The sequence below is a fragment of the Lates calcarifer genome, linkage group LG16_LG22 (assembly GCF_001640805.2).
Source record: "Lates calcarifer isolate ASB-BC8 linkage group LG16_LG22, TLL_Latcal_v3, whole genome shotgun sequence".
NCBI lineage: Eukaryota > Metazoa > Chordata > Actinopteri > Centropomidae > Lates > Lates calcarifer.
In genome coordinates, this window is record NC_066848.1 from 3,548,681 (window position 1) to 3,565,805 (window position 17,125).

The window sequence follows — 17,125 nt, forward strand, 5'->3', positions numbered from 1 at the left end:
ATGAATTCCTCTTTAGTTCTTTGCTTCATTAATCTCTGTCTGCTTGTTTAACAAAGTCGACGGTTGCGGCATATGGTGCTGGCGTCTTTTGAGCGATTTAAAGACTCAGTGAAAAGATCTGTGTGACATTGTTATTTATGATGATGATCTGTACTAGAGGACCTGTAAAAAGTCAATTAGCACCATGCCGGTATCACTTACTGTGAAAGGTGTGGGACATATGATCAGTCAGGAAGCAATGTGTCAAAAAATGAGTGCTGCATGACAAGCTCAAGGTGTTTTAGTAGTTTTTCTTTTTAATTTTACAGTGAAATCTATCTAAATAAGACTAAAAATTCCTTTTCATTGGTGGTGCCTCTGCTGCCTCACCAGGTGACTTCAGATTTGTTGTTGTGGTAATGTTGTGTTTTCAAAAAGGCAGTAAACAGCTGCACCTTTATCCACGAGTTTTAACATCTGTGGTGTTGAATCTGAAATGCTTCCCACATGTTCATTCTCATTTTGCATGATGTGAATTTTAGAATTCAGTTAGATCAGTACAAAACAAATACTCCTATTTTTTTGTTTTGAATCTTCAGCGAGACAACATGTAAAATCAGAGCAGGAGGAGGTTTTACTATGTGAAGAGCAAAGAGGAGACAGAGTGGGTCTGGAGGAAAATAAGTGGAGTTTATTTTTGTCAGAGCTGTCACAAATACAGCCGCTGCTTGTTGTTAGCCAGGGATCAAGTCCTTTTGGCTGCTCATGGCCAAAAGACACAGAATAAACCTCCGCAGTCAAATTTGCTCGAATAAATCACGATCAAAGTTCACTTTGGTTCGCTATATCAAGTAAACAGAAACATAACGGTCTTGCATTTAGTAGTGAATCATCCTGCAGCTCAGTAACAAATTTGTACGCCTAAATGTGAGCTCCTGATAAACACATCACATACATTTGCTGAACTAACTAGCTGTTTTTTTTTTTTTTTATCTGAAAAATGGCTTCATATCTTATTCCAATATTTGCTGTTAAGTCAAAGTGGTTGTACAGTCACAGACCTCTGCAAGAACCCAGCTCACAGTGGGGAGGTTGTCAGAGGTTATGTGTTATTGACGCTTTCTAGCTGGGTCTCTGGACGGCTAGAGTCACCCCCCTCCACCTCCACCTCCCCGTCTGCGGAGAGCGAAGCCTCCTGTGAGGAAAGGGATTCCTTTATTCCACCAGGCAGGAATGTCATTATCTCCACAACTGACGAAATGCAGCCTCGGGAAGCTTTTTTTTTTTTATTTTAAATTCCCCTCTCTTCCCTTCCCCTCTTATTTTATGACCTGACAATTCAGCAGCATCTTACAATACGTATTTCTTTCATTCATTGTCTTGATCCTGCCTTCACTTTGATTGCTGTTTCTGCTTGTTGTTATATTTGAAACTGACTCGAGAGAGAGAGCGAGCGTTGTCTGAATTCATTACCTGCAGGCTTGTCTTCTGAGATGGGGTGCTTAATGTCTCTTTTTCTGCACCTGATGGCGGCTGATTCTAAACTAAATCACAGTCAATAAAAGTGAAGCTGGTTCTCCATTATAATTATGTTACTATTTTACTAGCTCATGCTCTCAAAAATTACTTTAATTTCCCCCAGGAAACCGAAAAAGAAGCACATGAGGATTTTGATATATAAAGTAGGGAGGGGCATTTGTAATACTAAACAGCTTTCTTTGCTCCTGGCTGCTTTGACACTTTTCACACAAACTCCTTGGAAAATCTGTGACAGTAAATGGCTGCAAGTGTTTGTGTGTGTGTCTGCCTGCCTTCCTGCCTTCTTTGTGGTCTTTTCTGTCACTCAGTGTTGCCAGGTCGCCATGCAGATACAAGATTACCACAGCGTGATCAGATTATGATCTACCATGGCTCACTTAGTGGAGGCTGCAGATGTAGAGGGAGACGGGGGAGGAGGGGGGTGGGGTGGGGTGGGTGGTCAACAGAAATCCGCCACAGTTGGCGCCAGCAGTCACGGCACAGTTGCCAATCCGTGGTCACTCGCTTAGTGCTGCCAGAAATGAGCCGTAGTATTTAATATACACACGTACTGCCGCCTGGTGACACTTTACTAGCATGTTAGCTCACACCTGTAACCTACAACACACCTGTACAGCAGGAACACTCCATTGTAATCAGTGTGTGGCCGTTACAAAGTCTAGCAGGGATGTGCGTCCCCTCTGAAGTGGGAGATTGATGTGGCCCCGGTCAGGGCTTTGGGGAATTGTTTGTTTATTCTTGTTACTGATTCTCTTCCTCTGTTGCCCCCCCACCACCACCACCCACCCCTGCTTCCCCAGGTGACCTTTAAACCAGATCTGTCCACAGCTGAGGTTCATGATGAAAACATCAAAGGACCGCTAAAGGTAAGGCAGGAAAGATGGAGGAGATTGATGTTGTGCCACAGCCAGACACAACATCGCCGAAACCCACACATTGACATTAATTACCTTTTAATTATATTGTTATTCGTCATTGATCCTTTTGTCTAAACGTTTTTTTTTTTTTTTTTTTAATTTGTATTTATCTAATATAGAAAAAACACGAGCATCCACCAGTGAAGCATTCACTTTGCAATTTAATCTCAGTCAGTTAGGGCTCTAGTTGCAGAAATATGGTCGCCTCATTACTTGACAAAAAAAACATCATTAGAAACTAATAATAATTAACACAGTGGCGTGTCAAATAACAGCAGTGAATCTGTCCAACAGGTGGGTGCTGTAGTGGAGGTGAAGAATCAGGATGGAGTTTATCAAGAGGCCACAATCAACAAGCTGACTGATGCTAGTATATATACTGTTGGTAAGTCAATAACAAAACCGCCTGCTTTTCCTCCTCTCTCAAACATATATGATGTATATACATTATGTTGCTATTTAAATACACTCCAATATATTGTCCAGTCCAAAGCAACTCATGAGATAATAGACAAGACAGACTCATAAAACTGTTTAATAAAAAGAACAAATGATGGTTTCTATCCCAGAAGGTTTAAGACTGAATCACAATTTGCGTCATTGTTGAAGTCATACGTCAACACGCAGACATGATGCACATATTCTTAGATTCAATGTGACTCACTCTTCCTTAGGATATCATTATCTCTGATGTCCATCATGAATAAATGGAAATAAATTTGCTCAGGAATCCCAGAATAAAACTCCTCATTACTGCAACTTGCCCACGAATCATCACACTTTTAATTTTTCTTCATCCATGGTCACATTGTAACCATGAACTGCTAACTGTTAATTCGGCATACTTTTAATGGTGATAAATAGCCGAAATGTAAATAAATGTAGGTTAAAATTAAAATAATGGAGTTCAATTTGGAGCCCACAACAAACTACACACAATAAGTGACTCCATGGCAACATTATGCTTCCTGTCTACATCTGCCAGGAATTGTTCTAAAAGAGAGAATGTTTGTTCCCTAAAATATATATTTTTAACTATAAGAAGGCTCACAACCCAAGGTGACATCCTCAAATTAACTGTTTAGTCCAAAGAACCTTCACAAATATTCAGTTTGCTGTTACGTAAGGAAAAAAACCCAGCAAATTCTTATATTTGAAAAGCTGGAACCACCAGAGTTTGGGAATTTTTCTTTCCATGAGAAATGAAATTGAGTGTTAAAACTGTTGCTCTAGTTTCATGGCAGTTTGTAACTGCAAGTCTGTCAAGCGCACACAAGTTACAGTGTTGGGTAATCCAAAGCATACAGTGCAGAGGCTGCTGCTCAGATCTGCAGAGTGTCTCAGCAGCTGTTCAACGCTTAAGAGCGCCCATGGGAGTTTCCCCTGTCTTGAAAACACTCATCTTTTCATTCATCAGTGGGAAAACAACAACAACATCAAAAAAACAAAAAACAAAAAAAAACCAAAATCATAAGTCACTGCTGAAGTTACCTCAAGTGTTTTCCCCTTGCTTTTGTTGCCAATTTGAGCAATGAATAATGGAAAATGAGGATTTACACATCTGGGAGAGATGTAGCTGTTGAAAGTGAAAGTTCTTTAATATGATGTATAGTATTATTATTATGCTTAGTTTGATTTTATGTGGGTGCTTACTGTAACAGTCTATGGAGATTTAATATCAGTTAATGCATCCGACACTTGCCTACGTCTCTTTTATTTCACCACTCTGTCTCGCAGAGGGTCCTTGATGCTCTAACGAAGCCGTGAGCTGAAAGCGACTCTGTCACTGCCGGCTGGAGGATCTATCTGAGCCTTAAAAGACGAGCATAATTTGTTTTTTAACATATCATAGAGCAAGCAGACATTTTATAACCGCGTGTGTAAGTGTGTGTTGGTGGACTCCTGGCCTACATACAGCAGCCTCATAGTTTGCCTCTCATCTCTCTGCAGTGTTTGACGATGGCGATGAGAAGACCCTGAGGCGTTCCTCTCTCTGCCTGAAAGGAGCGCGTCACTTTGCAGAGAGCGAGGCAAGTATTGTTCTGTCCTGCAGTTTTTCGCAGCTTTCTAGGGAAACTGCTCATTTTATATTTTCTATTTAGTCGCTAACAGTCTCACATCTCTACTCACAGTGCTCAGATTAAAACACCACTTATGAATGGGCCCATATTGGCATTTAGATGTGAGATATTTCCAGGAAATGTAAACCGATATGACAGCAAAGTGCTTGGTGAATCCTTCTATTTGTTACCAGTGAAATCCCATGAAGAGAATTTCTTTAAGGTACACAGGATGGATCGTTTGTCTTCCATTTTAGTGTCTGACAAGGTGGCGCTGTGGCTCTTTGCTGTTGTTTGTCTCCTCTGCAGACACTTGACAGACTCCCTCTCACCAACCCCGAGCACTTTGGCACGCCCGTCATCGGCAAGAAGGGCAACCGCGGCCGACGATCGAACCCAATGTGAGTATCGTCCTCCACCCTCCGCGCATCCTGATCTCAAACGTTAATATATCAGAGGTCTGTGGTGCTGGTGGGGAGGGATTTTCCCTGCTGATCCACAGCCATCAGTAACAGGCTCCCCTACTTCTAAGTGTGCTGACAGCAGTTGGACTGAAAGATTTACTCTCATCTCCATCCCCTCATAAACAGCCCCTGAGGCCCGGGAGAGGACAGCCCACTCGCCTCCTCCAGTTCCTTAATCATGCCGGGCTCCTGTTTGTGTGTGTGTGTACGTGTGTGTGGATGCAGGAGAGTAATGTGTGAGTGCGGCATGGTCCTGCTAAAATGTTTTCTCTCTTTTACCCCCCGTCCTTTGACTCAAATGTTTGTTCCAGTGGGTGTTTTATGCTCTGATGTGCCTACTCCTGCTAGACTGCAGAGTTTTCATCAGGGAATAGGAACTGCTGAAGGATTTTTTTGGGGATGCTGGATATAATTGTGGCTCCACTCTGTTATAAAGAGGACACTGCTACATAATCTCATTTTCTGACACCCCTTGCTAATGGCACTGAGGGAAAAGTCAATATTACTCTAAACATTGATGCAATATTGACTTGGAGCGGTCCCCGCTGCACATTACCACCTTGGACCAGTTGTCTTCCTGTGCACTAATAGTCTTAACTGTTGAATAACAAGGGCTGACAATGCAGCACAGATTAAGATTAAAACAGCTACACACCTCGTTTTTTCTCTTCTGTTTAAAGGAATAGTTCATTTTGGGGACCATGCTAATTTTGCAGAGTTAGAGAAGGTTAATGCTCATGTTTGTACCACGAAGACTAGAAAAGAAAAGGGGGGAAAGGTAGCATGCTTCTGCCAGAAGGTAACGTATTATATTGTGTTTGTTTAGCCATGAGGTTGCCAAGCAACCAGCAGAGACACCAAGAAGTCAGTACTCCTGATCAAGAACCCCTGTAAAACCTCACTTTTTGCACATACTAAACAGATACCATATAACATGTCAGTTAATACATGTTAGAGGTGCTGGTGGGTGGATCTTGAGTCAGGCTAGCTGTTTCCTCTTGTTTCCAGTCTTTGTGCTAAGCTAAGCTAACTAGCTGCTGGCTGTAGCTTCATATTTAGCATACAGACATCCATCTTTTCATCTGAACTTGCAGCAAGAAAGGGAATAAGCATATTACTCAAACTGTCAGACTATTCCTTTAACAGTTACCCTCACTTTTAAGACAGTAATTTAAACATTATCTGCTACAATAGTCATTATATGTGGGCCAAACTCCTAAATGAGTTGTAGTAGACTTTGATTCACAGCTTCGTCGTCGTCGTTGTTGTAGTAGTAGTAGCAGCCTGGCTGATTTACTGCTCTTGAGTCGTGCCAGACAGCGCGTGTGTGTGTGTATATGCACATAGAGCTGTTCTCAGAACAGGCCTAGTGAGGCATAAAAAAGGAACGGAGGATCTGTTTGCCTGCTGGTGCCTCTTGCATGATCACTGGCTGCCTGTCTGCCGGCCACAGTCAGGGGCTCTGCCTGAGCATCAGGATGACTGTCAGACAGCAGAGGACGAGCCGGCTCGTCAGTACGCTGATCCTAACGAGCGAGCTCGTCAGTGGAGCAGGCCGCGTGTTTTGGTGGGCCACGTAATGATAAGACCGGAAAGTCTGCGGATGGGTTTTGTTGTGCTGTGGATTGTTAGTCAGAGACTTTCTGATGTTTCCTAGCTGAGCAGCAGTTAAATGAAAAGATGATTGGTTAGCAGAAATCCTCTGCCTTTCTGTATTGAGAGATTTTATTTTCCTAACCTGTTTATATATAGTCTGGATTTAATATGAAATGCCAATATCTTTGCAGTTCCATGAGCAACCCGAATGTTTGTCTTTCTTTTATACTCCACTCCTGTGGAAAATGGAGACATGTTGACAGCAGTTTTCTCAGTCAAATGTCAACACTCTCCGCATTAAATCTGATTATGTTTTGCAATTGCAACCAGAGACTGGCACAGCTTTCTGCATACAGATACTATGAATTGAGGCAATTTCATGGATTATTCTGAAATAGCAGAGTTGTGAATATTTTTACTAGGCTGCAACTAATGATTATAGTCTGGATTAAGTGATCAATAGTAAAAAAAATGCCCACCACTGGTTTGTAAAGATGTCATTGCATTGCTTGTTTTGTCTGATACAGACCAGAACTTTTAAAATAAAAAGTTTAAAATCACATAAGACAAAGAAAAGCAGCAAATCCTCACTTATTGCACCAAACTGTGTATAGATGTGATGAAGTGTGTATTTATGACATCTGCATGCTCACTGTACCTCCCTGAAAGTGCCGTCCGGTGAGTAAACAGTCGCCTTTTCTCCCGCAGTCAAGAAGAGGAGCTGTCTTCATCCTCCAGCGAAGAGGAGGAGAGCGATCAACGGCAGAATGAGGATCTGTTCGGCAAAGTGGTCTGTGTGGAGGGGGTCGCCACGGGGGACAAAAAGAAGACCACGTGGTACCCTGCTCTGGTGAGCTCATAGTCTCCCCTTCCCTCACTGCTCCCTGCTCCATCATTGTGAAGAAACAGACCACTGCTGCTGGTCTTCTGGTGCACTCACAGCATTGTGCCATTTCATCTCAGCACCCGCTTATATAACCTAAGCGCTCCGCAGGATTATGGTATTGCGTTTTACCCACCATGAAATAAAATGCATGTTGTTGCAGTTCAGTAGCTGAGTTCTATAAATAAGACAAACTTTCTGTCACTGCCTCACTTCTGTAGTTTGAGAGCTTGACTCTTATTTTGGAGGAAAGAAAAGATATGACTTGTTTTCCCTGACGTGTGCAACAACCCAGCACAAACATTTGATTTGATGTTTTCATTCTTTTCCAATCCATTTCTCTCCACCCAACCTTAACTCTCAGCCACCGTTTGTGCACAATGAAATGGTGACAGGCATGTTTGTTTATGTAAGTGTTACAAGTATAACTGGGCGAATGGGACAGGGTGGGGAAAGCTGTCCCTTTAACAGTGTAGTCAGCAGGGCCCCACCTCCAGGGTTTGTTGTTCTTGGCTGGCTGTTGACTGAGCTCCATGCTGCCTCCTTGTGCCAGCCTGGAGAAGTACACTACACAGCAGCCTGTCATTGTTTACACTGTTACCGTATGGCAAAGGGGTGGAGTAGTGCACTGGTAGATGTCTGTAACAAACAGTGCGCTCTGAAACAGCCTGGATAAATAAAAGAAAAAAAAGAAACAGGTCTGTATGTGCAAGTGTGGTGCTTTTATTTGCAGCACAGCACATGCGTCAAAAAGGGAAATGATATCACAGAGCAAACGTGAGTCATAACGGTCAAGTAAAAGCATCCACCCTGCAAGCATGTGTGCGCTGTATATACACCGAGAGTGGGAGTGGGCAGGTGACGTCCTGGTGGAAATCAGATCTCCAAACAGCAGAGGCACATGGTGCGAGTGGGCACGACCCCCTCACACGTTCATCTCTCCCGTCTGTTTGACTACCTCACACAGCATATTTTCTAATCCATCAGCGTGGCCTTTTGCTGAAACTACTTTAGTCATTGACTCATACTCTGACACCCTCCACCACCCCACCCCTTCTCTCACACAGTGCCACCTCATTCGACCTCTTAACTGTCTCTTGTTTCTGTGCAACAAGGTCATCTCCCCGGACTGCCACGAAGACGTGACTATGAAGAAGGACAACATCTTCGTCCGCTCCTTCAAGGATGGAAAATTGTGAGTCACTACTGATGTGCTAAAAACCACACTTGTCCTATGTGTGAAGCAGAGCTGCACTGAGGATTATCTGGAAGATTATTTGACATTTTCTCCATCGATTAACACGTAAATTAAGATGTTAGCATAGCACAAAGTTAGGCCTTCAATTTTTTTACTGATTTGTGATTTTCCAAAAAAAAGTAAGGGAGATTCAGTTCACATATCACATATTTACAAACCATTCTCACTTGATGAACTATCTCAGTTGTTCCTGATAAATTTCCCTTACGTCTATTAATCAACTAATCATTTAGAACCAGTGCACATGCACAAAAAAATACATTAAAGGTACATATTTGCAAATACAGTGTCAAATAATTGACAAATCTCCATATCATCACTATTTTGACCAACATAATTAACCTGATAATTAGTTGTGCATGTTTAATAAATGAATAAAAATACCCATGATTCATTGTTTGTAGCTTTAGAAGAATATAAGCTCAGATTTTCCTTCTCCCACCAAGAGTTCAGGTCCTGTTTTCTTCCCTGGCAGTGCTTGGTTTTGTTGTTTTATGTATCCTAAGGCTGTGAGTTACTGGTGAGCGAAGGTAGTGTAGCTTCCCTGCAGCCTGCCCACGGCGTGGAACCACACAGCCAGATTGTTTTGTCTGTGGCAAAGAGAGGAATAAGTCCTGTCAGGAGTTAGCATTCAGCTGGTCATTTGTTGCTGCAGCCTCTCTGCATGTGGGTAGAAAGATGCTGGAGAACCACACTCAAATTAATCTGGTGCTTGCCCCGCCGCGCCAAACGACTAGGTTACCTTGCACTGTCTGTTCGAATTCCACTGATGATAAAACAGCCTTGAGTCTGCGTAGCTTTATATAGATACTGCGCGTAACTCATCAGCATGACCATTAATCTGCAGCTGAGGAGATATTCGTAGCAGGGAAGTCTTATCGCTTGTATTTTAGTTAATAGTCAGGTGAAGGGTAGAGTTGATGAGAGGGATAAGATAAGGGATGATAAATCAAAGATGTGGAAGTCATAAGTATTTCCTCTCTGAGCGCAGCGCCTCTGTCATGGTTTTTGTTGCAAATTAAATCGCTCAGTAAGCAGTCCTCCTCTCTGTTTTGTAGCAATTTGATTTTCACTCATCGAAATCAGCGCCGAGCATCCGAGGGTGGGTGTGAGAAGAGGAATAATAATGCAAGATGTCGGAAAATCTATATCACTGTTAATGAGATTTTCAAGTTTGTTTTCATCCAGTCTGTTTGCTTTTATGTGGATGGAGTAACAAAGATGGAAAAAGGCATATTATTACTGATTCATCAGGCACGTCTCTTTGTGTTATCACAGTTTTTGCGAGTGGCCACTGCAGAGATATGTTAACGTATTTAAGACTGAACAAAGCTTTTACCCCATTTTCTGATTGATAAATGACAGCATGCATCAACACCAGCTTCAGACTCTCTATACTCACACAGTCTATTTCCTCTAGCCCTTTTTATGCACACACTGTTTTCAAATTCTTTTCCAACACACACACTCCACTCGTCACTGTTTATTATACTTTTTATCATTTATGTCAGCCCCTTCTTGCCTATTATTACCGAGTTATTCTAACTTGCTGCTGCCCCGTGTGATTTGTTTTTTGAAGGGGGGGTCACATCCATAAGCCATGTGACCTCTCCCTGTGCAGCGCCGGGGCCAGGGGGTCAGTGTGTTCACTTTCCTCTGGAGAGTTTGGTATTGTTAGTGATAACTGTTCAGCAGCGTGCCTCTTCAAAAACAATGGCTCTGGAAAACTTTTTTTTTTTTTTTTTTTTTTTTTTTTTTTTTTTAAATAAAGGGGAAAGCAAGGTCACATCCAGAGGGGAGAAGGGGAGTTGTCAGGAAGCGGTTGTTCTTATTTAGTCAGATCTGGTTTCCATAGTAACAATGGAAACAGAAGCTGCTTCTATTTTTTTCTCTTTTTTTTTTCTTTTTTTTTTTTTTTTTGGCTGGCTCGCAAACATGTCTGTGCTGTTGACATGCACAGAAAAAGACAGCCCAGTCACTGAACTGGAAACAGAAAGTCTGCATCAGTTCAACAAAACCAGGCTTCAAACCAGAATGATTCTTTTGATTCATTCATTAGCCGAATGACGGAAAATAATAATAAGTAATAAAACAGTAAGCGGTACTAGGGGCATGGCTTCAGGGGAAAAGCTGGATTCGTCTGTCACTTTGGTCCAGACTGAAATATCGCAGCAGCATGAACTCCCATGAAACTCTGTCGAGACACTCATGGTCCCCAGAGGATGAATCTCTTGGTGATCTCTTGGTGGCTCAGAGTGAATTATCTTGTATATATTCTACATAGATTCAAAGTCACAAGAGGATGAATTCTAATTACAGTTACATAAAACTCTGGTTTTTCCATTTAGCACTATCACTAGGTCAGGTCAGGTGTGTCCCATACTTTGGTTAATGAGCTCTAGCTGTTTTAATGCCAATTGGCTAATGTTAACATGCATTTATTAGCATTTAGCTCCAGAGCTGCTTGCGTTGCTGTACACTCAGTCTTGTTGATCTTTTTCAGTTACTCTTTGCAACCATTGGAGCTCTAACAAGACACCCAGCACAATTTTTAGGATGATTATCTGTAGGAAATGGCATTAAACCAGCTGTCTGTTTTCTGTGAGCTCGTTTAGCTGCAGTAAACTCTATTTTTTTTTTTTATTTGTTAAAATTCACTCTGGCAATTCTAGTCAGTGGATCGGCTCAGCTGCCTACAGATTCCACAGTAACTCGTCTCTCTGGCACAGCAGCCGAGCCTCTGACTGCTTTCAGCTTACAAGCTCCACCGATCCATTTATCTGCCAAATCACCGACACTCTGCCCAGCTGCTGCAGAGACGTTCTAAGAAAATAGGCTGCAGTCATGACCGTTCATGTCGGCTCACGTTTTGAGGCCGTTATTGGTTGTAAGGTTGGAAACTTGAAGGGCTCTTTCCTCTCTGCCAGCGTTTCAATTAACAAAAATTTAGGGCGTTAACTCTTCGCTGCTTCACATTTTATTTTTACAGTGCCACTTTTGTTTCAGGAAAACAAAATTCTTCTCACTTTAACTCAGTCATACCACAGAGCTGAACCTTGGTGTAGTAACATTCAGTACTGTAAACACTGAATCATTTCTGTGGACATTTTAATCAGAGCTGCTGTGTTTTGCAGTTACATGGTGCTGCGAAAGGACGTCCGCGAGATGAACAGCGACTGTCCTCCAAAAGCCGACGCAGGGCTCAAACCAGGTGAGTTTAAAGTAAAGCTTTAAGGGGTGAAATCTTAACAGAACTGGTGCATAGCACATACCCAATCCCTGACATCTGTGGGCTGGCCTGTGTGTGTTGACACACTTGGCAGAAAATGCTCACAGAGTGGGTTTTGCGGTGAGGCAGACTGAAGAAAGAGAAGTTTTGTTTTTGTTCCGGGGAATGCAGCGGTGGAGAGCTCCTGTCACTGTCGAGTCTATTTTTATTTGAAGTCCTCACCAGGCTTTTTATATAGTGCCCCCGTTTTTCTGCTGCAGAGCTCTTACTCTCTCATAATTACACTTAGGAAACAGCTTTGTATTATCCCGTTCTTGGTATTCACAGGTGGTTGACTCACAACTGTGATATTTTCCGCATTACAAAAGCGTAAAACAAGCATCTGCCAAGGTGGTTAGATGCTACTTAAACCCACCTGTGACATTGTGGCTGAATGCCTCTGCTGCTCTGCATCAGTGAAAATACTCCTGACAGATTTTCATGCTGCTTTTCCTCTATGCCTTCTCTTCATGTTTATGTCAAAATGTCTTTTTATACTGCCCTATTTTTGTATACACATCTATTATTACCAGGGATAAGGTAGCAATAACATTTGTATTAGTATTTTTTTTAGCAAAGTAGACCAGCACTGGTTGTCAGTTTAGGCATTTTGCCTGAGGATGCTCTGGTTTCATTCAGTATAATCCACTGTTTGACTGGTTCACTACTGGGATCACACATGCACATATACATGCATACCGAGTGGCAGATGTTATGGGGTTTAAATAAAACAAGGAAAGCCTTAAATTCAGAGTATTAGCCTTGTTTTGTGGAGTTATGATGTTTATTTCACTTGAAAACATCACGTCGTTAACACTTCATGTGCAAGATGCGAAGAGCTGATTCAAACACCTGCTCGTGTCTTATCTCTGTTTATTTAGCCTGGAAAATGTTCTCTCCCTGAAAAAAAAAAAAATCCACCTCAAGTTTTACAAGCTCAGTTAGAAAAATAACAGCAGCAGGGAATGATAGGCAGCGCTCACTGGGTGTGGTTAACACATTATAACGTGTGTTTCTGTGCGTGTTCGGCAGCGCTGGACGCAGCCTTTGAGTTCCAGCAGCAGCTGGTCGTGCCCGGCACCTGGAAGACGGAGGTGAAAGAGGAGAGTTCCAGCAGCGAGGAGGACGACGAGGATGACGAGGAGGAGCAGGAGGAAGATGCCAGCGGCGAAGAGGAGGAGGTAGCGACATGAATCCTGCACAAACTCTCGTTAGTTACAACCTCAGAGTGAAAAACCCTCAAAACTGTTGTTTCCTGTCTGCAGGAGGAAGTGGAGCCGTTCCCAGAGGAGAGGGAGAACTTTCTGCAGCAGCTCTACAAGTTCATGGAGGACAGGGGTGAGTCCCAAAGTCTAGTGTTTACAGAAACATTTCATTTCTCTAAAACATGTCTTTTAAATTCTGCAGTTTTAGGTGTAGCTTTAAAATTAAATGCAAGCCGTGACAGATTCTTCACGCTATGTTAGATTAGGTCAATTGAGAGTTAAAAAACACTATAATAAAACAAGTAACAGTTTCTTTATTTTCTGCCTTTTATGTTGTCTCCCTCTCACAGTCCTAAGTGTGCACCCTAAATATTTAATTTTCTGGATTTTTTAGTCTAAGATGGTTTAGTTGTAGTCTCTCTACAAGCTTTATAAGCTGCTTTTCCACTTACATTGGTCATTAAAATGTGCTGAAGAACAATGATGGAAAATACAGACTCCTTGTTTTCTTTTTATGTTGCTTCATACATGGAGGGAAATATTGTAGTTTTCTCTCCACTACATTTATTTGATAACTGTTCAGTTTTTAGAGTTTATGATCAGATTATAAAATACAATCTACTAGTTTTAAACTGTTGATATAAACAACTCAAAAGTATATGAAATAGTTGACATTAACCCACCTCTGTTAACTACACCAGTAAAATGCTACTTACAAATTAATGCAGAAGTGCAACAATCTAATCTGCATTAAGAGTACTTTTACTTTCAATACTTTTAATACATTTGGCTTATAACACCTGCAGACTTTTACTCAGTGATATTTTCTTCTTTTCTGAGTAGTTATTTCACAGTTTTGTTCCCTTAAGTGAAGAGTCTGAGTAAAATCAGTCCCAGACAGCTTTATAAAAAGTTTTCCATTAAACCAAATATGCAGCGCAGCCTCACTGCTGTTTAGTTTTACCATGTGTTTTCTCCTCAGGAACGCCCATCAACAAGCGGCCTGTTCTGGGCTACAGGAACCTGAACCTGTTCAAGCTCTACAGGCTGGTGCACAAACTGGGAGGCTTTGACAACGTGAGTGCCGCCTCGATTTCGAGAGGCGATTTCCTCTTTAGTGTCGTTTGACTTCAGTCACACTTGTCTCGTCTGATGTCAACTGACTGTGGGGGAAAAAAAATGTCTTCTTCTGTGTCCACGTTTGAGCAGATTGAAAGCGGCTCCGTTTGGAAGCAAGTCTATCAGGATCTGGGAATCCCTGTGCTTAACTCAGCCGCTGGCTACAATGTCAAATGTGCTTACCGCAAGTACGTACAAGCGCTGCCTCCAGAGCTCCTCAAAGCTTTTAACTCAGTTGGGCAGATGCAGCTTTTGTTTCTGTAGTTTTTCACCAAGACTGACATACAGTTTGTACCCTGTGTTTTACTCATTTATATATTTTTTCCTGTGAAGAGCAGTAAAATTACACGAGGATCTTCTGCCCACGTTGATGCTGACTGTGTTATCATGCAGGTACCTGTACGGATTTGAGGAATACTGCACTTCCACCGCCATCACCTTCAGGATGGACCTCCCTTTGAAGCAGGGTCCCAAGGGGGAGGTGAAGTCTGAGGGGGAAGCGGGAGGTGCAGCTCCCACATCCTCCAGCTCGGAGGAGCAGAAAGCCCAGGTGGATGAAGAACCTTCCAGTGCACAGTCTGTAGTCAGCAAGGTGCAGTCTCCTAAATACTGTTCGATTAAAAAGCCATTTATCCAAGCATCTACTTTACAGTAATTACCGCAGGTCATGGATGGATGTGTTGGTATTAAAAGCATCCCTCTCCCTCAGGAGGAGAAACCCGATTCGACCCGGACCAAAACAGAGTCCGAACCGCCAAAAACGGAGGGAAAGGACGGCGCAAACGACGACGATGACGAAGAAGAGGCCGCCCGCAAGGGAGACGCAGACGAGGGCTCGTCGACTGCTCATCTCGGAGCCGAGATCGTGAAACAGGAGCACGACGAGGAGCAGGAGAGCAAGGACAACTCTGGGTAGGTGGTCTGACTGGGGATGGTCCCTCCACCAGGGCGCTTTAAAAATAAAAATAAAATAAAAAAAAGATCCTCATGGCACAAACACGAGCTCCATGCAGCGCCCCCGTGCAGCAGGAGCCCTGCATGGAGTCAGAGTGTGTTGATGTTCAGTCTGACCTTCACTGTTTAAGACTCTAAAAAGTTTTTCCACACACAAAAAAAAAAACACCTGAGGCATTCACTTTCCTTGGTGGCAGTAAAAACCATTAGCAGATGAGAAGCAGTGACCCTTCCAACCTTAATGATACTAATACGCAGCATACCCACAATCCACCTCTAGCTGCTAACCAGAGAGAGGAAAGCTCTGCCCTCTCTCTCTGTTCTAACTAAGCTCTTACCCACTGCCCTCCATGCTGTTGTTATTTCTTGTGGCTTTAGTCGGCATCAGCTGGCAGAGACATCTTAGAGCACCAAAGCCTGACTGCTACCTTTCACCTGGCATGTCATGCTGTGCTCTCTCTCTCTATCTATCTGTCTCTCTGTCTCTCTGTCTCTCTGGCTGGGGTTGTTTGACCGTGGCCAGGCTCAACTCTCTCCTCAGTGCACACAACATGGCTGTGCTCTTCTTGACCCCCCCCTCTTTTCCTAAACTCTTTATCTCTTGTCTCTGTCTCTTCCTGTCTTCTTTCCTCTCATTCTTTTTTTGGCTTTTTTGATGTTCAGCTTTATTAAATGTTCCATGTGTGTGAGTGTTGTCACTGATGCATTAGCACACTAGATGCAAGATAGCGCTTCAGAGGCAGTAACCTTTTAGAAAGTCGAGGGGGGGGGGGGGACTTTTCAGTGCTGATAAATGTTTGTTCTGGGTAGTGGACTTGTTTGGTCTCAGTTTGATGTCTTTTCCCCTGCTGCTGCTTCCTGTTCGGAGCATCTAGGTCAGTGCTCTCTGTCTAGTTTAGACCTGTGTCTGTTCACCCTCCAGTTTGACATTTGTGTTAAGGTTGTTTGGCTGGGCTGCTGGGGACCAACTAGAAACTTACAGCGTTTACTGCAGTTTTCTTGGATCCTGTTCAAGTTCACCAACTTGAAGGATGTCCTGATCACACGCTGTTGCTCTTCGTATCCCCTCTCTGTGTAGTTTCTATTACCGGTGGCTACAGTATGATCATATGTGGAGTTTCTGATCCTTTGGCTTCGTCGAGATCAGTGGTCCTGGTCGTGCGAGTGGTGGTTTACAGACTCACGTTGCGGACAAACCCCCCGCCAGCCGGTGTGATCTGATCTGAGCTTTTCCTGATAGTATCAAACCTGTGTGATGTTTTATAGCCTGTAATCTGGATTGCATTTTTCATTCAGCTGACACTGTGTGTGCTCAGCTGGTTTACAGTGAGCTTAAATGAAGAAAATTATGTTTTGATTTATATTAATGGTGGTAATTAATTATATAGAGAGAAACTCTTGTTCTGCAGTAATTATGTTACTGCCTGAGTGCTATTTACCTTTTTACCTTTTTCTCCTGATGAAGCATATTCAGCTCCAGCTCTGATGAAAAGACTGACACTCCGGCCATTTTCAGCGCCTAATAATGAAAGTTTCATCGCTCTGGTTTTGTAGAATGTAGAAGTCTTAATATTAGTGATGATCTAGGATCATTTCTTAAGGGCTGCAACTAAAGATTCCTTTCATTATTGATTAATAGATTTATCGTTTTGTCTGTAAAACACCAGAAAAAGGTTAAAAAAAAATGTTTAAGCTTCAAGAGCCTGAGGTGACTTCACTAGACGTCTTGTTTTGTCCAACCAACAGTCCATACCCCTGAAATATTTAATTTACTGTGATGTAAGACCAAGAAAAACAACATTTTGGCACATTTGAGAACCTGGAACCAACAAATGTTTGGTTGAAAAAACTGCAAATTGACTAATTATTGCAGCTCTGTGTGT

At 42.6% G+C, this 17,125-nt stretch overlaps 1 protein-coding gene across 3 annotated transcripts in view; it reads left to right on the forward strand.

The window, feature by feature from the left end:
- The window catches only part of arid4b (AT-rich interaction domain 4B), a 37,247-nt gene that overhangs the window by 12,103 nt on the left and 8,019 nt on the right, over positions 1 to 17,125 (forward strand). For all 3 annotated transcript variants that reach the window (XM_018680277.2, XM_018680279.2, XM_018680280.2), the window contains exons 4-16: positions 2,319 to 2,384; positions 2,730 to 2,820; positions 4,386 to 4,465; positions 4,805 to 4,896; positions 7,264 to 7,405; positions 8,554 to 8,633; positions 11,831 to 11,907; positions 12,997 to 13,145; positions 13,230 to 13,302; positions 14,152 to 14,246; positions 14,379 to 14,476; positions 14,682 to 14,880; positions 14,998 to 15,200. In XM_018680277.2, the coding sequence (XP_018535793.1) occupies positions 2,319 to 2,384; positions 2,730 to 2,820; positions 4,386 to 4,465; positions 4,805 to 4,896; positions 7,264 to 7,405; positions 8,554 to 8,633; positions 11,831 to 11,907; positions 12,997 to 13,145; positions 13,230 to 13,302; positions 14,152 to 14,246; positions 14,379 to 14,476; positions 14,682 to 14,880; positions 14,998 to 15,200 (1,445 nt within the window). The remainder of the gene's footprint in view (positions 1 to 2,318; positions 2,385 to 2,729; positions 2,821 to 4,385; positions 4,466 to 4,804; positions 4,897 to 7,263; positions 7,406 to 8,553; positions 8,634 to 11,830; positions 11,908 to 12,996; positions 13,146 to 13,229; positions 13,303 to 14,151; positions 14,247 to 14,378; positions 14,477 to 14,681; positions 14,881 to 14,997; positions 15,201 to 17,125) is intronic.